The sequence below is a fragment of the Numenius arquata genome, chromosome 2, assembly GCF_964106895.1.
Source record: "Numenius arquata chromosome 2, bNumArq3.hap1.1, whole genome shotgun sequence".
Taxonomy (NCBI): Eukaryota; Metazoa; Chordata; class Aves; order Charadriiformes; family Scolopacidae; genus Numenius; species Numenius arquata.
In genome coordinates, this window is record NC_133577.1 from 77,824,299 (window position 1) to 77,846,504 (window position 22,206).

At 45.7% G+C, this 22,206-nt stretch overlaps 2 protein-coding genes across 4 annotated transcripts in view; one reads left to right on the top strand and one right to left on the bottom strand.

The window, feature by feature from the left end:
* ACO2 (aconitase 2) overlaps positions 1-12,740 on the top strand; it is a 22,816-nt gene extending 10,076 nt beyond the window's left edge. Inside the window, exons 5-18 of one of the 2 annotated variants that reach the window (XM_074168066.1) lie at positions 1,079-1,237; positions 1,649-1,799; positions 3,083-3,187; positions 3,449-3,540; positions 3,815-3,920; positions 5,001-5,158; positions 6,465-6,538; positions 7,244-7,355; positions 7,548-7,670; positions 7,862-8,017; positions 9,164-9,355; positions 10,089-10,221; positions 10,519-10,640; positions 11,056-12,740. In XM_074168066.1, the coding sequence (XP_074024167.1) occupies positions 1,079-1,237; positions 1,649-1,799; positions 3,083-3,187; positions 3,449-3,540; positions 3,815-3,920; positions 5,001-5,158; positions 6,465-6,538; positions 7,244-7,355; positions 7,548-7,670; positions 7,862-8,017; positions 9,164-9,355; positions 10,089-10,221; positions 10,519-10,640; positions 11,056-11,199 (1,827 nt within the window). In that variant the 3' untranslated portion in view covers positions 11,200-12,740. The remainder of the gene's footprint in view (positions 1-1,078; positions 1,238-1,648; positions 1,800-3,082; positions 3,188-3,448; positions 3,541-3,814; positions 3,921-5,000; positions 5,159-6,464; positions 6,539-7,243; positions 7,356-7,547; positions 7,671-7,861; positions 8,018-9,163; positions 9,356-10,088; positions 10,222-10,518; positions 10,641-11,055) is intronic. The other variant, XM_074168067.1, reaches the window with a different exon arrangement.
* On the bottom strand, positions 12,734-19,762 carry POLR3H (RNA polymerase III subunit H). 2 transcript variants are annotated; one of them, XM_074168068.1, is made up of 7 exons: positions 19,720-19,762; positions 19,188-19,315; positions 17,882-17,978; positions 16,160-16,246; positions 15,111-15,174; positions 14,292-14,499; positions 12,734-13,620 (listed from the first exon to the last, which is right to left on the bottom strand). In XM_074168068.1, exons 2-7 carry the CDS (start codon positions 19,296-19,298, stop codon positions 13,567-13,569), a joined length of 621 nt encoding a protein of 206 aa, XP_074024169.1. In that variant the 5' UTR covers positions 19,299-19,315; positions 19,720-19,762; the 3' UTR covers positions 12,734-13,566. The 2 variants fall into 2 exon arrangements, with proteins under 2 accessions (XP_074024169.1, XP_074024170.1); XM_074168069.1 differs by lacking the exons at positions 16,160-16,246; positions 19,720-19,762 and having other exon boundaries at positions 13,567-13,620; positions 19,188-19,298.
* Between the last annotated feature and the right edge of the window lie 2,444 nt (positions 19,763-22,206).

Here is a 22,206-nt window from a genome sequence, read left to right on the forward strand (position 1 = left end):
TAAGGTTACCTTAACTTGGTGTGACGCAACAGAGAAAGGAAATAGAACAGGTGAACTCTCCAAAAGGTTATGGGAACACCTCAGGTCATTTGTGCTCTGAAACCACTTGTAACATCTGTCACGTGGCAACATAGCTCCATGCCGTGGTTACCAGCTTTCTTGTGGCTGACTTTCTCTGGCTGGAGTAAATTGGTCATGTATAGTTTTAGAGTCCAACTCTGGCAAAGTGACCTTTCTCACACAAGAGCATTAATGTGAGCTACAAGCAAATAAAGCTGAAAGTACTAGAAGCAAAGCCTTGGTCTTCTCAATAGAAGTGCCACCTTAGTTCTATTCCAGCTGTTCTGTGATGCACGTGCTGTGAATTCTGTGCTTCCCAGGAAGGCTGTCCATAATGTTGGTATGGCACATATGCAGTGAAAAGTTCGTTAGCTTGAGTTCTCTACTGTGTTGCTACCGTAGAAAACTCATCATTTTTCATTGAAGAACTGTTTTGTGGCTTTGTTAATACTTGAAGAGTCTTGTGTGGAATCAACAGTAGGAAAAAGTGAAGTGCAGCCTCTTGGTGTGTTTGTGAGGGATTCTTCTGTGGGATTAATTTTTGGCTGGCAGCACGGATTGGATGAGCCTGTTATCATTCTTCTGCTATGGGAGCATAAAGACTATGAAAGATCTCGCTGGTGTTGGATAGGAGAACTGACTTGCTCAGCAGTTGATTAAGGGTGTGGAGACTAAGGGGCAGACTCTTGAGCCCAAACAAAGGTGGCACCATAGCAAAAGCCTAATCTGGAAGGAAGGAGTCTTCCAGTGTAAAAATGGAGGTAACTTTCTAAGTTTTCTTACTATCCTGGGATAAGCAAGGATCCTGGGGCTGAGACTTGGTACCTCATTCTGTTGTTACATTCTCCACAAGGAGTTTGAAGCAGAAGTGAATTTCCAGTCCAAACTAAATTCTGTTACTTTCTTGCTACTGAAATCTGCAAATGCAAACTGATCTAAGCTCTTGTTTTCTTTCTTGGTGTCTTCCCCCCTTCTTTCCCAACAAACAAGCAAGCAAACAATCTATTTTTGTTTTCAGATCATTCTGGAGAATTACTCCTACCCTGGGGTTATGCTGATTGGCACAGATTCACACACCCCCAATGGAGGAGGCTTAGGAGGAATCTGCATTGGTGTAGGTGGAGCTGATGCTGTAGATGTCATGGCAGGAATCCCTTGGGAGCTCAAATGCCCAAAGGTAGGAACAGAAGGAATACTAATCTTCAATGTGAAGGGTGAGATACAAGATGTGTAAGAAATGTTGATTTTCAGGCACTACATGTATAAGACACTATATACCATTACAGTCTTGTTTGTAATCACACAGTGGCTCAAACAGCTGGGCTATGATTCATTGGTAGTTCTGAGTTTCCATTTCCAGCTCTTTCATTCAGGGACTGAGAGAGATCAGTGAGTAATGATCTCCATAACAGTTGTGTTTGTGCTCTCAGCCCTTGTGCACATTTTCTGATACTTCAGGATTTTGTCCTTTTTGGTATTGTGACCACTCAGATTCTTAGGAAAAGTTCAAAGGAATTGTTTTCACTGCTGAAAGGAAATGGTGTCAGTATTTTACTTTTTTTTTTTTTTCCCCATTGATGTTTCTTAGGTTATTGGTGTAAAACTGACGGGCAAGCTTTCAGGCTGGAGTTCTCCTAAAGACGTGATCCTGAAAGTGGCTGGCATCCTCACTGTCAAGGGTGGGACAGGCGCCATCATTGAATACCATGGGCCTGGTGTGGATTCAATCTCTTGCACGGGTAAGACAACACAAATATCTTATCTGAGCAGATTGTTGTTGGAGCTGGGTGTTGAGTTGTCTGTAGAAGCTGGGAAGGGAATCAGGCAAGAAGTACTAAGTGTTCTCCCATAACCTGGCCAGGCGATTAGTACACAGCAAAATGGGAGAGTGGGTGAGAGTGGTGTAACAAGATAGCATTCCCTCTAGGTGAAAAAGTGACCTCTCTCCATTAAATTTTCCGACTTTGGTTAATTGTGAAGAATCCCGTAAGATGGCGCGTCAGGATAAGAGTAAGCATGGAGGTATTCCGGCGTATGCTTAGAGGATGGAGATGTCAAAGATAAAGGATGACATTTTCATTTCAGCCCAAAATAGGCAGTGGATAGAGGAAAGAAACAGGTTGAAGGGGGTGCATTTGTGACAGCTGCTAAAGAAAAAGCTTTTTAGAAAAGCGGGGCAGAGGGGAGACCAGAAAGCAGCAGTTTGTAACATGCAGTCTTACATTAGGTAATTGTGGGTCTTGGGTGCTGAATTTGAACAAGTGAAAATTGCAGTTGTCTGTAGTGGTACTAATTAGGACCAAATTACAAAAAGTGTCCCGTTCTTTGGCTTGAAGTGTAGCCTTTAAGCTGATCTTCTCCTCTCCATTTGCATGGCTACAACTTGGAATATTTAGTTTTACAAACTGAGAGCTATTTGGGATTTTTCTTCTGTGAAATCAGAGGAACTTGACCTGTGCTATCTGCTTCTAGCTCATTAAAGGTAAAACAGCATCTTTACAGCTTCATTGCTGTGTCGTTGAAAGGCATGGATGATCCCAGAGCCATGAGCAAACGGGGGGAGGGAGTTTACTGCGTTCTGTCACTGGAAGCTTTTTATTCAATCCATTAAATTTCTCACAAATTTCTGGCTCTTCCAGTACAGATAAATGAGATTGTAGGGAGGGACAGAACACTCATTGCAGATAGCAGAGCCACTGCTCACTGCTGTAAATATATTTGGTGCTCGGCGCAGATGGGGGGTTCTCTGTCATCCCTTCCAGTATCTGTAAGAATCAGTGTAGCTTTCAGCTCCCTTCCTTGCAGAAAAGTCTGGTCGCAGGCACTGTATCGATCAGAAATGTCTGGGGCTGAGCCAGCCATTATGTAGTCAGTGTGTCCTCTCTGCTCTGGAATTTAGTTTCTGTGACTAATGCCCTGATCCCTCTTGGCTTTGCTGTCTTTTCCGTGGACTGACTTTCGGACAATTGGATGGCCTTGGATTTTCTCATTGACCCTATGGTCTCTTCTCCCACTTCTCTAGGAATGGCAACGATCTGTAACATGGGGGCTGAAATCGGAGCTACCACGTCTATCTTCCCTTACAATGCAAGGATGAAGAAATACTTGAGCAAGACTGGACGAGCTGGTAAGAGGGTTTAGGGATTGAAGTGGGCAGGAGTGTGGGGTCAAGTGAAGGTGTATTCTGGGAGCAGCATCCTTCTACAGTGGTGTCTGATGTGACTTCTGACCTGGCATGGTCCCACACATCATCTGATACAAGCAGGGAATCTGTAGATGAAGTGGCTAGGGAAGTATATGGTGGTTCCCCTGCATTTAGCTGTTCCAAGCTTTTTCTTTGCCTTTTTATTCGTTGCACTTTTCACATCTCCCTCCTTTATTATTCCAGACATAGCTGCACTGGCAGATGAATTCCAGCAACACTTGGTACCAGATTCTGGTTGTCAGTATGACCAGGTGATAGAAATCAACCTCAGTGAGGTAAGGCTTCCTGCTTGCCATCTTGGATGTTGTGATGTGACTCTGGTTTGTGTGAATGAGGACCAAGCTAGGAGTTTGATGCAACACCCCTGGTGCTGTGCTAGAACATATGAAAAACACATCTGCTTCACGACAGCTCCTGCTCTGGTGTTTGTGTAGGAGAATCCTATTTAAACAGCTTCCAGATAGCTCTATGAAAGGAATTGTTTTGCTGCTGTGTTTGGGGGTTTTTCTTGGCTACTGTAACTTCTGACTTTGTCACTGTTTCTTAAAGCTGAAACCGCATATCAATGGACCTTTCACACCAGACCTGGCGCACCCTGTGTCAGATATTGGTGCTGTGGCAGAAAAGGAGGGCTGGCCTGTTGATATCAGAGTTGGTGGGTAGCATTTGCTCTTTCCTCTGTCTTCATCCTTGTGGCATAAATGTTGCAGTCTTGGGATAAGCGGTTGGCCACATAGCTTGGGATCTAATCCTTTATTACTGCTGTATGTCCTTTGACTTTGCTGCAGTGTCATCTGTTCATGGCCATAGTATTTACTGGGAAGAGTAGTGACTGCCTGGGCCAGGTGTGTGGGATGAGATCTGGGATAGCTGGAGGGTTTTTAATCTCAAGAGGCAGACAAGTTTGTTTTTTTTTTTTTCTTCTCGGAAACTTTTGAAGGATTGGGTTGGCAGGGATGTTAACCTAATGTTGTTAACAGTCCATTGCATGGATTTGTCCGTGCAAAGATCTGTCAGGAGCATGGTTGTCAGTCCTCCCAGCAGTTGGCTGTTGAGCTCTCGGGACATAATAAAGTTTGTACTTGCTTTCCTAAAGAGCAGGCTTGGATATTTATATACTCACTTGTGGGGTGGTAACCTGTTGGCTGGCTTCTCAAGTATTGCTCACTTGAGGAATGAAAAGAATGTAAATACATTATAAATGCCACATCCCAGGTGGGAAAATGTGTTATTCAATGGTGTTACAAATAGGGTCAAGAGCAGCTGTAACCCAAAGAGAATGTATTTTTTGCTGGTTAGCACCAGAATGCTGTCAGGATGATACAGTATGTCCTCATGTGGTCTTCATACTGTAATAAAGGATGCTTTCTTTTCATCATTTCTCCATTTCTTGTCATCTTGCCTTTTCTGTCTTTGTGGAACAATACCTCTCTCTAGTAATTTGCTTAACCAAAGTGCAAGTAGGTGACGCTCAGACATTGTAAAACAATAACCAGACTAGTGACCAGGTAGTGTGTTCTGACTGTGCAACCCCCGAAGCGGGACGAAGAATTGATTGTGACTGCAGCATATTGCTGGGAGGCTTGGCAGTGTTAGTACCTGAAACTGTTTCAGATTCCTTGTTGACAGAAAAGGTGGTTGTCCCTTGTTTTTTCTGCTGAGAGATGAGTCAGGGAGAAGTTTCCTAGAACCACGGCTGCAATAACCACCTCCCTGTTTCTGTCAAACACCACAGGCTTGATTGGCAGCTGCACCAACTCCAGCTATGAGGACATGGGGCGCTCTGCAGCAGTGGCCAAACAGGCACTAGCGCATGGATTGAAGTGCAAATCTAAGTTCACAATCACACCAGGCTCAGAGCAGATCCGTGCCACCATTGAAAGAGACGGTTATGTGAGTATGGCTGCTCTTTACACTTCCAAACAGTAAGTGTTAAACGCTCTTTCAAACAGTACTCAGGAGTCCAGAGGTAACTAATGGAAACCTCTTAAACTTTGTCTTCGCATATCACTAGAGGTACAATTACTGATGTAGTAACCAGCCTGGGGGTCCTACTGTCACCTTTACACTTTTTTGACCTGATAGCTTTACTACCTGGGTGTATAAGAATGGAATTGAAACCAGACAGAACTGAGACAGTTATCGGGAACTGAGGCCCTGAGGAGATAACAGCGTGCATAGCAAGGGATGCCTCATGCTCCTGGGATTCTGCGGATGGCCATGGCTGACGAAGGGCTAGCATCCACCTGCAATCCAGTTTTCTCATTTAATAATAGTTTAGGATGTGAGCAAGCCCTTTTTCAGAAGGTGGTTCCCATTTTAGACCAAACTTATGGCAAAACTCATTATTTGATTTGAGGATTGTTTCTGTAGAGGAATCACCTACTTTCTCCCTTTTTCTGTACAGAATCACATGGGGTTGGAAGGGACCTCTGGAGATCATCTAGTCCAACCCCCCTGCCAAAGCAGGTCCACCTAGAGCAGGTTGCACAGGAACTTCTCCAGGCGGGTTTTGAATGTCTCCAGAGAAGGAGACTACCACCTCCCTGGGCAGCCTGTTCCAGTGCTCTGCCACCTTCAAAGTAAAGAATTTCCTCCTCATGTTTAGGTGGAACTTCTTACATTCAAGTTTGTGCCCATGTCATCTTGTCCTGTCAAAATTATGTTTTAACTAGTCCTAACGTTTAGTAAATGTTAGATGCTGTCACAGTGTGGCACGTGGATATGTCCAGCCAATGCTTAATCCCTCCTCCAGCCAAGTCCACAGTCATGCCTTTCCTTAACAGCTGCCCTCTTAATTGAATCGTTTGCTGAATGACTGAGCAGACACATACACTTGCCTGCACTTTCACCAATTCTCTCCTTACACAGACAGGAAGTGCGTAGGATATTAATCAGACCAGACACTGCCCGTCAGTCAAATATCTGCGAGTAGCTGCTCAATTTGAAGCAGGGAGAGAATGGGAACATCACGGCAAGTCATCTTGTGCTCTTTCCCAGTGTTAATATACATCTTTACTGGGATTAAACCCCATGTATTTATAAGAGTGACTCAAAACTTGCAAGTGAAAGAAGGAGGGGAATTTTCTTAGGCTTGGTACTTTCTGTTAGAAGATGAGTGTCCTCTTCCCCTGAAAAAGCAAACTCAGAAACGTATTCCATTCTTTCTACTAGTAACAAAATTGTTCTCTGCCCTCAGGCGCAAATCCTGCGAGATGTTGGAGGGCTGGTTCTTGCCAACGCTTGTGGGCCATGCATTGGCCAGTGGGACAGGTAAAGTGAAAGACAGACCTTACACTAGCTTTGTGTCTTTTAGCTCCTAAAGTGCTCTTTGAAGCCAAATTTGATTGTAAATATAACACACTGGAAATTAAAAGTAAATGCTTAAAAATTCATTGGCTGTGGCTGTCTGATATGCATTGGAGGAGGAGTGAAAGACTGTAGATTTATACTGAGGCTTTAGATGAATGAAGCTGAGGAGTGGCCACAAATTTGGCCACACCTGTAGGCTTCTGAAAGGAGACAAAAATGGGGAGAGAGATTTGTTATCTGTGAGAGGGTGGACTGCAGTTTCTATGATCATTTTAAAATAGGAAAAGTGAATTGGTCCAACTTCATCCATTGGAGTGACAGGGAGGAAAATTCCCAACAGAAGGGATGGGAGGTAATCTTATATGGCTTTGTCATTGCTAATGGTGGGATGTCCAAAGGCTATGTACTTAGTTGATTATTGTTTAGAGAGTTGAACAGTGCACAACATGGGCTAGGAGAACTGCTCCAGGAATCAGCGTCTGACTTGGTTTTGCACCGTTCTTGGTTTTTAGTCTCTCCTTAGGGCAGGAAAACGTTTTCAGGCACCTATTCATGTTGCCAAAAGATAGTGATAGCTACCAAAACCAAGCTGGGGGATTTTAGCAGCAAGACATCTAGAAGCAATATTCCCTTTGGATTTGATGACCGTGTTTGTTTCTTTCACAGGAAGGACATCAAGAAAGGAGAGAAAAACACAATAGTTACATCCTACAACCGGAATTTCACAGGTCGCAATGATGCCAATCCTGAGACTCATGCATTTGTGACCTCTCCGGAGGTAAGAGACAGCCAGAGGAAGGTTCTGGGATAGTTCAGGGTGTCTTGGGAGCCAATTCGTCTGCCTGCAGAAGAGACCCGGTATAGCTTGGTCTGTAGTTTGGCTGCTGGCTTTGAGACTGTTAGGCATGAGACTTTCAAATGGGGGGGTGGGGTGGAATATGCCTATAAATTTGTAATTTTTTTCTTTCAGATTGTCACAGCCCTGTCCATTGCTGGCACTCTAAAATTTAACCCTGAGACAGATTACCTGACAGGAGCAGATGGGAAGAAGTTTAAACTAGAAGCACCTGATGCAGATGAGCTGCCCAAGCTGGTAACTGCTTCATCTGAAGACAGAGGGGGGGAAGGCCTGTCACTAGTGGGGTTTTATATGTAGTAAGGGAGCTTTCATGCACTGGCCTCTTCCTTAAAGCTAGAATGGGTGCAGTTGCCTGTATTGGCTTATTCTCTTCATGTGCTGTTGGGGATGGCTGCGGCTGATGATTCTCCTTTCTTCTTTGGAAGGAGTTTGACCCAGGCCAGGACACCTATCAGTACCCTCCCAAGGATGGCAGTGGGCAGCATGTGGATGTGAGCCCCACCAGCCAGCGCCTCCAGCTTCTTGAGCCCTTCGATAAGTGGGACGGCAAGGATCTAGAAGACATGCTGATCCTCATTAAGGTCAGGAGCAAAGTGGGGGAATATCAGCTATGGTAGGATTCCTCAAACGGGTTTGCACATCAATTGCTAGAAGCTTCAGATGTGCCTTTGAGCTGTCTGTGATTCCCTCCCTTACAAACGCATTGGTGTGGAAAGTGAAGCAAGAATCTTCTTTCCTTCTTTTCTTCCAGGTGTTTTACTTCTTTGTATTAAACTAAGAAACTTTTCCCCTTTGGGCTAGTGGTTAGCTAATACCATGAAAAATGAAGTTTGCTAGACCATGTAATATGATCCTACCCATGCCATGCAGTCTGCAGAGCTTCTCCCACTTAAAACCTGCAGCAGAAAGGTGGATGGGTTCTTTAATTAGCGTCTCTAATACCTGACCGTTCTAAGAAGCATTTTGTCTGAAATGAGGTCGTTAGGAACTTCTTATCCATCAGTATGTGTGTTCTCTTCCCATTTTATAGAAAGAGAAATTACTTCACAATAAACATTGCATTTCAGTCTCTTAATGAAGACATGGCTTTCTCCTCACTGCCTGTGGTGAGTTAACAGGATGAAAACTTCAGTTAATTCAGTGATGGGTTCTGAAATGCAATCCCATAGGAATTGACCTTCAGGAACACTGCTGATTCTCAGTGGCAGAGAGTTGTGGGGATTCCCAAGGGCCATACTGAGCTGTGCTCGAGTTTTTGACACACATAATTCCTTTGCAAGCATTTTGGGACTTACCTGTTGGAAGGCCATTATGTCTGGTTGGGAATTCTGTTCTTACAAGCTGAAAAGGCTTATGTGCAGATCAGAAACACTTGGCTTGTTGCTGAACTCCCCCAGCAGGGGAGGCTGAGCTGTAGCAGGAAAGAATTAATTGCTTTTTGTACCTGAAGAACCTGCTGCTGAGGGAAGTGAGGACACAGCAGGAAATGTCATGGCTAAGCTCATTTTTGTAATTTCCCCTTGGAACAGGGATGTTCTTCCTACCCAAAAACATGCAAAATGACCACTGTGTTCTGCTTTGGAGTGCCTTGAGTCTGTAACAGATGCAACTGTCTTGGGTTTGCGCCTTTAAAGAGAGATGTGAAGATATTTCATGATAAAAAGAGTTGAGGAAAGGTCAAGTCACGGATCCATCCTAAGACGTTCTTCTCTTCTATTACCCTTTAGGTAAAAGGGAAATGCACCACTGACCATATTTCTGCAGCCGGACCGTGGCTCAAGTTCCGTGGCCACCTGGACAACATCTCCAACAACCTGCTCATCGGTGCCATCAACATTGAAAATGGCAAAGCCAACTCTGTGAGGAATGCATTAACCCAGGAGTTTGGGCCAGTCCCAGACACAGCCCGTTACTACAAGGTGAGATTTTTCCCCTGACGCATCTATTTTGAGAGGATGTTTACAGTTTGGGCGGTCTGTACCAAGACTGAGGATGTCACCCTCCTGCTCTCAAGTTACAGCAGCTGTGAATTCACTCAGCGTTGAGGCTTTTTCTTGGGAATTACTCTGATGATGGCAGTTCCTGTAGGAGATTCTCTCCCTACCTGCTACAGGGAAGAGGAAGGAGAAGCGTGTGACCCAGAGTGGACCAGAAATCATAGATGAAAGGGGAAGAAGTCCTTTAGGCTCTGCAAGGCACGGGTGTCATCAGATTGCAGATAAATCTCACCTCCTGGAGTGTTCACGCATGACTAGTCTAATGTTTAAATAAATTCTAAACTCGTCCCTTTCATTCTTTAAGACTTGGCCGTGATCTCGGATTGATTCTTCCAGTAGATAAAAGTTAAAGTTTTCTGTATTGCTTTCAGTGGAGCAGAGATCATGGCTGGTGTGAACAAGGATTTGCTCGGGGTCTCAAGGGCAATCCTCCTCAGCCCTCGTTAGCGAAGGCTGGCAGTGCCTAACAGCTGTGAAGCACTTAATTCCTTTATTTTTGGCCTTCCTCAGAACCAAAGGGAGCCTTCTGGGAGAAGGTGTTGTAGCACAGCAATGTCAGTAGGGTAGCACTGAAGTTAGGTGCCTGGGTGGGTGTTTATTGTTAATTCCTCGCTTGGGTGACTGCAGAAATATACATCTGTCTCTTTTGTTGCAGAAAATGGGTGTCAAATGGGCAGTTATTGGGGATGAAAACTACGGTGAGGGATCAAGCCGGGAGCACGCGGCGTTGGAGCCACGTCACTTGGGGGGCAGGGTGATCATCACCAAGAGCTTTGCCAGGATCCACGGTGAGTCGCACTTCCCCTGTGAGGTGTGTAAAGAGGATGTATGTGTTTTGGGAGGAAGGGGTGTTCACCTTGCCGCAGGGCTCACCACCTATGGGCAGAGATCCCACGGTCCCTCTGGTCAGGAATCCTGTTACAGATCTAATTAGATATGCCACAACCAGTGGATACGCTGATTTTGCTCCAAAGATAGTAGTTGTTGCCAGAATACTACTCTGAGAAGCACTGGGCAGCCAGAAGGCAATCCTCATCCCCTGCAGCACGTTGTTACAGTCACGCTTGGTGGTTTGTTCTCCGCAGAAACCAATCTGAAGAAGCAAGGCCTGCTGCCCCTCACTTTCGCTGATCCAGCGGACTACAACAAGATTCATCCTGTGGACAAGCTAAGCATTGTGGGGCTGGCAGACTTCGCGCCTGGAAAGGTAACCGGGACTGTTGTCATTGAGTCTGGCGGGGCAGGGATGTGGCAGTGATGGGGATCAGCATCGAGAGCTGTGTCCTCGGGGCCTGGGCAGATGCAATGACCCTGCCGGCCAGATGAGACACCGCACCAGTGGTCTGGGGGGGCTAGACAGCAAGTCAGAACCAGATCAGGTTATTCTGAACGGTTATGAGAAACCCTGGCGCGACATTCTGAATTTCTGGAGTTGTTGCTTTAAGCATGCGTGCTCCCTAGAAGGAACTGCACCCCCACTTCTGTGCTAAGACCCACCCTGAGCTATAATATTCCATTTTCAACCCTTTAAAAACATGTCAGAATTTTCCTGTGAGAAGCTTCAGTTAACTTGCTGCCTTGAAACGGGGGAGGAGGAAATAAAGCCTGTCTTCTCCCTTTAGCCTCTGAAATGCATCATCAAGCATCCCAATGGGAGCCAAGAAACAATCATGCTGAACCACACCTTCAACGAGTCGCAGATCGAGTGGTTTCAGGCTGGCAGTGCCCTGAACAGAATGAAGGAGCTGCAGCAGAAATCAAGCTAAGTGCGCACGATGCCCCCCGTGCACTGGACTCGATTCAGCTTTGGCATTTTTCATGAAAGTGCAATTCCATGCCTACTGTTGGAATAAATGTCTGATCAAATGTAACCATAGCTTCCTTTTTGTTATGGCACTTCCTCTTCACTGACACTATGAAAAGGGAGTGCAGCTAAGCTTACTTTTGTCTTTTAAACTCCCCCCAGCTCCCTTTTTCTATTTTGGCTCAATTTCAGTTGTCCCACAGTTATTTATATTTGGAAATAACCGGCTAAGGTGGGTTTGTCTGCTCAGTTGGTTGTTTTCTGCCCATTCACTTTACTGATGGCTAAAGAATGAAAATGAAAATAAAGAATGTGACCATCTCTTCTGCCTTGTGTCATTATATTCACAATCCTGCTCTTCAGCCCCCACTTCCCCTGGCACTGGGAGGGTGGGAAAGAACTTCTTGGAGATACGAGATGGTACCTGCCCAGTTATTATGCTGTAAATCATTGCTATGCACAAAAACACGTGGTAAAAAAAAGAGCCCTCACAGCTGGCTTGCACTGTTTACCCCTTGACATCAACTTACTGCGGGCAACACTCATGGCTATCACCACCCTCCCAACTATGTTCCTGTCTAGGGTGACAGCGACACTACTGTAGCAATGACAAACCTGCAAGGAATAAGTGATTTACATGCTTGTGCAGTAAAGTAGTTTCCTCAAGCACAGCTTGCCTTCTCCACAGCAGGAGAGTGATGTTGAGGAGTATCTCATTAGATCGGCACGTAAAACCACACAGCTACCACCTCGCTATGCTCCTGAGAGCTCCGACCCTGTGAAATGGGAACTGAGAACAAGAGCTCCTTGGAGGTACCTGGGCTGATTCCTGCCCCTGGACAGAGTCTGGGTGGCAGCCTCTCTGGCTGGTGAGGCTCTAACCGCCTTCACCCAAATTTCCACCTTTACAAACAGCTGGGGGGTGTTCTGCAAACACTTTGTTTCCACCGTGTCTTGCTGATTGCATGTCTGAGCGCTACCGCTCTGTAGCTGGCATTCAGTAGGCTTATTGTCTGTGCAGATGGACCTCAGTTACTATGTGAACCTAAAGAATTCTAGGCTCCCTTTTAATTAGGGCAATGCACCAGGAATAACAGTTCAGAATTAAGGGGTTCTAACAGCGCTGCAGGGAGGGCACTGGTGACTCAGGCTTTGTTTTCCCAGTTAGAGGTTAAGCAGACCCGCTATCCCAGGGAATTATAGTCCCTTCCTGCCAAACGTGGCTGGCTTTGTAATTATGTGCAGCATCACTGGCTTGGCAACGGGCCCTGCATAGATTTTACTCCTTGTTTTGTTCCCCCCTTCCCTTTCACTGCTGTCAGGGAGGGTGATGGCAATTGTTTGTTATTGGCTGTTAAAGCGGAGCAAAGTGTTGGTCTCAACACTGTCTGCCTTGAAATCCAAGTAGCTAAAACTGCAGGAGGCAACTTTTTTCCTTCCTGCTAGGCAGGAAGCTAATAGTTTCCCCACAAATTGTACAGGAAGGCAGGCTGTGTGGGTTTTACTATTTATTCCATTTCTGGTCTTAACACACCCCCACAAACAAGTATTTAACTTGCTCAAAGCAGCCTTGGTCTGTTTCAGTTCATAATTACGTATTTTGCATCAAACTCCTGCAAAGTTTAGCTCATTCTACATAAATACAGCCTACCCAGTAAAGTATTTCCATCCAGCGCAATAAGCAGCCTGTAGCCTTCCACAGTGGTCATCTTCACGGAGCCTAAGCCACTTGTGGGTAAACCACTGTCATGCCAGTTCTCTTTGGTTGATTTCATCCATGGGTTAAGTTCCCGTTCTTAGCAGCACATTACCACCACCTCCCCTGCCCTCCCAGCAGCAGCGTTTTCCAGGTCTGCAGAGTCCCGCACCGCTATTAACTCCAGTCTTTTGCTGTTTCTTCCCCGTTGCCTGTCAAAAAACCGGCAGGTTTCTACCCCTCTGAGATCAAGCTCTCAGCCCAAGGGAGTGATCCGTCTTGACAGGCATTCTCTCTCCTGCTTTCACTCACTGAAGTCAAGTCCCTTCTTAATTCAGGCAAGCAAAGACCTCCCCGGTTTTCCCTCCAGGGCAGGAGACCAAAGCTCCAGCTGAGTTTGTTGCTGCTGTGCTGAAGGCTTTTTTGTGCCTGTAAATTCACTTCTACAGATCAGTGAAGACATTTCTTGAAAGCGACTGTCTCGATCTGGCAGGTTGGAAGCTGAAGGGGAAACAGAGAATGGCAGGTCTAATTTCTCATTCAGCTTCAGAGGAGCAACGAGCACCAGCAGGATCCCATAATCCCCCAAACATCCACCGGAAAGACTTTCTGCAGAGCGGGCTGTGATTGCAGCTAACTGTTTGTCCACCACGACAGGAGGCCCAGGCCCGGCTCACTGATCGATCCCTGTTCACAGAGAGGAGGAGAGTGTGCAATTACCAACTTTCACAGAGAACACAGGAGTATATACATAAAAATATAAAATCTCACCCCCCTGAGTTATGGATGAGGTATTCACTTTTTTTTTTTCCCTCCATCAGAGCTTGCCCAGACTCCTTTAAACCTTGTCAACACTACACCAAGCCTTCAACACTTGAAAAAATCAAGCACTTTCCCATTCTACCTCTTGACTGTCCCAACATACTCCAGCTGTGAGAAAACACAGCTTTCATCAGTGTAGATCCGTCTGTCTCTTGCACTGAGCTCAGGTGGGTCTTGTGCCAAACCACCATGTGGGAAAGACTGTTTAGCTGCTGTGTGAACCTTGGTGTGGTTCTCCCAGCTCCGTGCTTCTTGTGTTCTCGCTCCCACCCCGCAGATCCTGCATCCACAGTCTGCTTTAAGTCAGCCTCCCGGGGGAACTCCACCAGCAACCACAATGTGTGCCAATGAATGCACACAGCAAACACAGAGCCACCACTAGAACAATCTCATTTCTTCCCTTCTCCACTCCTTTCATTTTGTGACTCTGCTTCACGCTCAGCTTAAAGCATCAGTTCCTTGGGAAAGGGATGCTATTTTAGACATAGAATAAACCACAACATTCACAAGGCTCTACGAACTGTGCACATAGTTACCACGAGAGTGTAGGGCGCCTCTTTCTTCTGGACTTCTTCTGTGGCATTCGAAGTGGAGGCCTCTGCAGAGCTCGGACCTGTCGGTGAGGTATCGACGAATGTTTCATCCACGACTCGGAAGCGGATCTCCTCCCCGATGTCCATGTAAAGGTCATGGGCCCCTTCTTCCGTCTCATATTCCCACACCCACACCTGCTCTGCTTCATCGCTGGCCACACCAAGGGTTAAGGAGGGAAACGATCAGTGTTCCACCTGACAGATAACGTTCTGACAGTTTTGGGAAGAGACTCAATTCAAAGCCTTTTCACAATTATTTCTCAAACCGCAGTGCGCTGTCCCAGCTCATCATCTGCGCAGCCCAGGTCTTGTTTCTGATTTTCCCACTGCGGGGCAGAGTTGGGGTTACCCCTACCCCCAAAAAAACCAACAAAAAAACTCAAACCAAACCCCTCAAACCCAAGAAGACCTCACCTACAACAAATAAGTATATTAGACACACCGTGTATCTAGACATTACATGATGTGGAAAAAACGGCATTTTGTCTTCAGCAGCAGCCAAGACTAGAGGCAGGGATTACAGTGCGGTTGTTCAGGGGACGTTGCCATTCATTTCTATCAGCGAGTACAATGATCCTGCAAAACCTAATAAGCGTGAGGCCTGTCTAGCTGTGATAACAGTCTGCGGGACTTGCCCGACACAACAGCTTAGCTTCTGCCACTGAGCACCTTCATTGTTGCAGCAGTGAATGCCTGTTGGGCCAGCACTGCACAATCTTTTGAAATGAAGTAGTGAAGTTATCAAAGGTGATCAAAGGATACAACTTAGCTGGCTGCTGCAGGGATTCCGGTGGGATGACAATGTCATCAAAGAACCCAATAGAAACTGTGGAGAAAATAATTTGATTAAGAATGAAATGCTTCTTCGCAAACGATGTACCACAGTGATTCCTAAAATGCATTTCTAGACTCATCCTCCTTCCTCTTTCAGGAAGGACGTCTGAGATCACGCAGGAATTACTCTTTGAGCCACAATGCTCGATTTCAGCTGGCAGCAGAGCAACCACCCAGCTGAAAGTACATACAGCAACAGAGGGCACAGTTTTCATGCCCGCTGGGAAAGGAAAAGGCTGTTTGGAGCAGGATTGGAAATGAAAGCATTCCAAGAAATGAGTCAGATGCTATAGAGGTCTGTGACAGAAAAGAGCTTAGAAATCAGAGATATAACATGTTAAAAAAAGACCCACTATAAAGTTAGAACAGCCCCCATCTCCCCCTTGAGATTTCATGTTGAATTTTATCAGAGAGTGGACATGCCCAAATTCAGCAACAAACGCACCCATAACAATCTTATCGTCCTAACTTAACAACTGAGCAGAGGAACTCGCTTGCATAGGAGACTCCTACAAGAAAGGAAAGCAACTCATCAATTATGTATTCCACGAATCTAACAGCACTTTGTGCTCACAAAGCCGTTTCCCTGCCATGTTTTCAAGTTCAGGAAATGATCAAGAATTTGCACAGAACTATAGGGAAGATATATCAGACTGACACAAGCTGATACTATCACTTTAAAAAAAAAAAAGTTTTGCTAACTGAAGTGAGAAAATGAGTCCAGTCTAGGCTCCAGATGGGCTTGCCTGTTCTTCTTGGGCATGCACATGAATGACAAAAGGAAAGGGTAGTATAGACAAAACCATGAGGGCAGGGGAAGCTGCCAGGCTCAAACTACCAACCACCATCAGACCAGAGCGGCACTAGAGGCCAGTAAGCATCTTTATCCAGCTTAGAGACGCACTGTACATCCTGAAACCACAGTATCTCAACTGCTTTGCAGCTCTGTGTCCCTAACATTAGAAGCTGGGGTTTACCGTGAACGCCATCCTGACTGCAGCTTTTAATCTGTCCAATCAGAATCTCATCCAGGAAGGGATGGAAGACCACGTAGCGGAAATGCACTTAAAAGAAAACAAATCATTAATGTTATGTCCATGTTAGTGAACTATAATCCATCCACAGGGTGGCAGCCATCAAAACAAAATCCCACATCCTATCTGTCCTCAAAAATACTCAGCCAGTTTCTTTTACAATTTCCTTACTGGCACTGATTAAATAGAAAAATGGGAATAAGAGTTCTGATTCCTAAATGTTTGGTATGAATTATGACAGCTGTTGGTCAGCAGCCTCCTGTTCTCTGCTCTTCAAGCGTGCGAGAGCTGAAGTTCACAGAACAGAACTATAAACGAAGAACATGGAGCACAACCTCTGCTTTAGTTACGATCTGAGCACTCCTGCACAATGCTTCAAGGCCAAGATATCAGCTGAAATTGTAAGATTTCTGCCCCTTCTATCTTTGCAGGCAATTCTGTATTTTCTTTAAAAGAAATATTTGATATCAAATATTATCAGAGTAAATAAGATTCTCTAACATAACTGCATTTTTCATCCAGGTTAAATAAAATAATGTTTCTAACATAATTTACACATTTTAAGAAAGCTATACTAAGACAATCTTAGCAAAACAATGCTTATGAGCAATTTGGCATCACTTTAGCTGTCCATACTCCGTGCTCCTCTTTTACAAAAAAATCAGGCAGTACATTACAGAAAGAGGGCTACCCCACATTCTGAAAGCAGGAGACTTTTTTTTCCAAGCTCAGACAGAATATATTCTCTCGTTTTCAGTGCAAGGAGTAATTCAAAGTTAACCAGCTGAATGGAGATAAAAGCAAGCCTGACAGGAAAGCCTGACACCCTCCTTCAGTATTAGAGAAGCTTTTATTTGCAGGGAGCGAGTTGTGTTGGAGTTGAGCTAAAATTTAGACAAGGGCAGCCACATACAGTCAGTCCAGTTCCCTTTTAAGGGGAAACATATCATTTGCTCAAGCTACGTTTCCACATTGAAAATGGAAGCTAGAAAATAATGCATCTCCTTCCAGTTCAAAGAAACTTACCTTAACTTATAAAAAATATATGAAATTTGTATGTACTTCCAATTTTTACTCAGGCAGATTTGCCAAAAGTCAAAAGTAATAAAAATTAGTCATTTTTTGTTTTTTTTAAAAAAAAAAAAAGGCACTAGAAATGTATGCTGAACCAGATCTGTCTAAGTCTCAAACAAAAATGTAGCAAAACTTCCAGCTAGGAAAACAGCATCAAATACTGTAGGAATGTTATATTTAGAAACATGTTTCAACGTTCTAGCTAGGGAAAATAAGCTTCAAAAAGAAAAAAATACTAGACAAATGCAGAACAATTAATACGACTTATTTTCCATGTGCAGATTTCCAATAATTTCAAATTAAATTAACCCCTTCCTTATCCCACACGTATGGCTCTAATTGTAGAACAGAGATGGACTACTGGAGAAGGCAGACAGGAGTACCTATTTGTATTTAGCTGTATTTGTGTCCAAAAAATGCAAAGGAAAGAGACTTTTACCGTGTTCCTTTTGCCTTCCTAACAGGAACAGATTTAAGGCTATGAACTTCAGGAAGTTTCTTTAAATTTACTTTCCTTAACAACTAAACTCAGTTTACATTTCCAGATCACTAACCTTCTGCAAAACTACACAACTGAGGACAAGAATATACCTTTGGTATGTGACGCACCATCTCCAGGGAATATGTATGAATCTTCCAGCTTTGTGATATCATACAGACAGATGCAGAGGCCCACATTGTAGACAACCTGCTCAAAGACAAAAAATCATTAAAAAGCAATAAATCAGCAACTCACCAGGTTAAATCAAGCAAACCATCAAATTTATACACTGTGCACACCTTTTCAAAAGAAGATCAACAGAAGGGCGGCAGGATGGGAGGGAGGCTGTTTTGGCACACTCCTTCAAGAGCCCCAACCCTAACCACACTGCATTGTAGGGGAACCCCTAACTTATTCAAGTGTTACGGGAGGATGTGTTTTCATTGGCACTGGAAAGAGCACCGCTACAAACAGAACCATTGGGGTAACCATCAGTAGTGAGAGAACTTGACCTGCCATGACAGTAAACAGTTGCCCTCAGACATCATTCACCAGCCCCACAGCTTGTCAAAAGGCTAAACATACTTTTTGCTAGAGTTACACTCTCAGAAGCCTCTAGGCTTGCCTTTATCTTAATTTATATAAGCTCTGGGCAGAGAAAAGGAGAACTCTTGGTTTCTCTGCCACTTCTGAGACAGCTTCACAGCCTACAAAATTTGAGGCACCTACTAGTCATTAGTGGGTAAGCGAAGAGTTTTGCTTTTCATAACCTGTCTGTATCATCTGCTCGATCACTTCAGGTTGCTCTTTTGAGCTCCGTTCACAAGCCGTATTTTGACTTCTGCACCTGCCTCTTGCTGAAAGCTGTATGCTAATCACAGTCCCAGAGGCTGCACAGGGGAACTGGTCTACAACAGAACACTTTTTTATCTTCTGCACCGAAGATGAACTACTTGCTGCCACAGTGTATTTCAAATACTAAGCACAGATCAAGTCAGCTATTAACATGTTAATTTCACTTCCAGTATTACTGTTCTACATTTATTTACATGGTCTTTTTAAAAAATTCCCCCACTGGATGGATTCGTTTGCATCTGTTTTTCAGACTGCATTTTGGGTTGCTACTCTACACACAAACCAGCAGCCATTCTCACTTCTCTTCCATGCTTCTCTGCCCCATCTGGAGTCTCAGTATCTTCCCATTACAGCATTAGCCACTAGAAAAAAGTCTCCTTTGAGATGATAGATGGCTGTCTCTTTGTTTAGTCTCTGATATTTCAGTCTCTGGGAATGGCCTTCACATCTACACTATTCCGATCCCTCACCTACACATCTCATTAGGAACAAATACAAGGAAGAAATGCTCAGGGATATGATATGATGCCTGTCTCAAGCTATACATGACCCCCACTTTACCTTATTGGCCAATTTCTTGTTTAGCTCTTCTGCAATGGAATCATTCAGTTTCCTTTCAAACTGCCATGGAGGAATTCTTACTGTGTCAGTCATCTCTACCAGGACAAACATGGTGGAGAGGAGCACCTCTGAAGAAAGAGAAGACACCAACAGCCTCAGGAACCGAAGCAGCGCAGGGGCAACCAAGACCCGCCCAAGCAACTGATACGGGGTGGGCCTGGGGAACCCCTCCCCAACGTCTTGCACGAAGCTTAGTGGGGCAGTTATCCCAGAAAGAGCGGTGGGGGTGTGAGGGGTTGAAGGCAGCCGCGCAACGGCCGTCAGGAGGAGGAGGGGAGGGTGCTGAAGGCGGCCACGCAACCGCTGCTGGGGGTGGGCAGCCAGGCAGCCGCCGTGGGAGGGAGCGGGCGAAGTGCACCAACAGTCGCACCGGCGGGTAGCCAGTAGCTCGGAAGAGCGCGGCGGGCAGGCCAGGAGCAGGGGAGCCCGCCCGGCCCGGCAGCGCCACGGCCACCGCCGCTCCCTCACCCACCTGCCACACGCCGAGCCCCACCGCGCACTACCCTGGCCGCCACAGCACTTCCGGCGCCTCAGCCAATCGCCCTCAGGGGGCGGGCCCTGCGCCCTGATTGACGCGGGGCGGAGCGCTTACTGGAGGTGGGGGCGGAACCCCGACCCGCGGCGGCCATTTTATCCCTCCTCAGTGCGGGGCGGGGCCCCGGCCCGTGACCTGCCGTTACCGCCCGTTACCTGCCGTTACCGGCGCGAGGCCCGGCGGGGCCTGGTTTCTGGTGGTCCCCGTGCGAGGAGTGGTTTTGGTCAATATAAATGTGGAAAGGCCCTCAGTAACCGGGCGCCCTGCACGGGTCTGCTCTGTGAGTACCTGCTCACCCCCCCTTCCTGGCCTATGTATTCATGTGTCGATTAACCAGAAACAAACAGTAATTGCAGTTACTGCCCTTTCATTTATTGTTTTTGTAAGCTTCGGTCCCCACAGGACAGCAGGGGTCAAAGTTTATGTCTTAGAGCGGATACTTCAGCTGTTCGCCCACCTATACAGCAAAACCTTTCTTGTGCCTGGAAGGTGCTCTTTATGGCAATGACTACCCAATACTTAGGTCCAGCTTATTATCAGGTACAAATTGGTATCATGTAGAGGTGGAATAATGTATTCTGAGTGTAAATTACCAACAAAAAATCCCCATGGTATGCTTTTGCAGGCTTTGGCGCATTCTGCAGTGAGGTAAGCAGCATGAGGGGTGGTAGAAAACAGGGGGGTGTGCGAACGTCTGAATCTTGTTGGGGAAAAATGAAGGGAGGTTGTTTGAAGTGTGTTTAAAAAAAGATGCGCCAGGAAAACCAAACATCTCTGCCTGACAGTCGAAACTGCACTGTCAGCATAATGGCTTTGATGCAAAGGCTAAGTATGTCATCCCTCACACCCCCCAGCAGCACGTAGTGGGACAGTAATGAGTGTTTTAGATAAGAAACCATTAAATGTTGAGCTGTCTTGGAGCTGAAAGGGGAAAATAAGGTTGCAAATACTGTGGCTAGGCCTCATTAACGAGATACCTGTCTTGGCCATGGAGTTTCTGATCTCTTCGCAATTACTCCTGTTTTCACCAGGATCTGTTGGGTGGTTGTTGTTTGAGTTTTTTTTCAAATAAACATGGCTACTCTGCACATTTGGCGTGTTTGTTATTAAATGGGGTGCCCAGGAACAACTTTTCCCCTGTCACCTGAGAAGAGCGGCATTTTTCTTGGAGCAGCAAGGAGCTCTGCCACCAGCGCAGCAGACACCGCTCTATCAGAACACCTCAACCCAAATCCCTGGCGTTTCTTGCTCTTCTCGTCCTACTTCAGGGAGCCTTTACAAAGGCTCTTTTCTCCTGTGCTGCAGTCGCGGCTGCGCTAATCTCGGTGTGGCACAGTTTTGCTGGCACATGTGCCACATCCCTTGCTGTTCTGTCCTGGCCTCACTGCAGGTCTAGCAGTGCGAGGTCCGACCTTTAGCTGGAGCACAGGTTCTGCAGGTATCTCTAGCTACTTTTTTCAGAAGAGAGAATAGTTCCTGACCTTGTCCCTCTTCTGATGGCAGGGGAAGAAATAGCCTTGGTATCACATGAGGAGGCAGAAGTTAGACACTGTTGATATCGGCAAGGTGATCGCTCTGGATGCTTTTGTCTATAAGAACTGTAAGGTTACATAGGGGCAGGGGTTGAGGGGAATAGCAGGCTGAATACCTCGGAGAACATGGGAGATGGAGAAAAGTGGATTTGGCCAGAGTCGTATCACACTTCCATTTCTAGCTAATATTTTTCATGCTTCCAATAGCCATGCCCCATCGAAGGGTGTTGGATGCCTTATATGAAGGAGATGCATCTGCCTTTGGCCTGATCCACAGCCCCCAAAAAACAGCTGTGTGAGGCCTCGCTCCATACTGGCTTGCATCTTACGCTTGGGTCTTTGATGTCTATTCATAAAGTGGAACACGCAGAATATCTCTCTCCTGTATCAGCTGTATGATCACCCACAAGGGCTGAATGCTGCAGGCTGTTCCTCGGTAAGGACCACAGGATCCCTCTTCTCTATGCAGCTACGTATTTTGGTGAAACTTGCAGGTTCTTCAATACTACCCTGGGGAAACTGACTTGAAGCGTGTGGAGAGAAAGCTGGCAATCACACGGTCAGATGAGCTTCATCGCCTTAAGATACCAGGCTACAAACACCAGTGGAGCTGAGTCTGACAGGCATTTTCTCAGCCTCCACCAGCAACATCACAGGCTGTGAGAAATGATTTCTAGTCTCACCCCCTGAAGGTAACCCCCCCCCTTCCCCGATTCCAAGCTACCGTGTGCCTGCGCCTTTGTATATGTGACAGATGTTGCTCTGTGACCAGCTAGGTTTTGTCCCTGGAGGAATTCTGTGTTTCATAAGCAACGTCTCCAACATAAAAATATAAACCAAAGCCAAACTTTGCCCTGTAAAACATTGGGTGTTGTCTCAACTCAGCTATTGA

Coding starts and splice junctions, on each gene's coding strand:
- POLR3H (XM_074168068.1), bottom strand. CDS start 19,298: ATGTTTGTCCTGGTAGAGATGACTGACACAGTAAGAATTCCTCCATGG. Junction 16,247..17,881: donor TGGTGCGTCACATACCAAAG/GTATATTCTTGT, acceptor TTTTCTTTTAAG/TGCATTTCCGCTACGTGGTC. Junction 15,175..16,159: donor CAGTCAGGATGGCGTTCACG/GTAAACCCCAGC, acceptor TTTTCTCCACAG/TTTCTATTGGGTTCTTTGAT.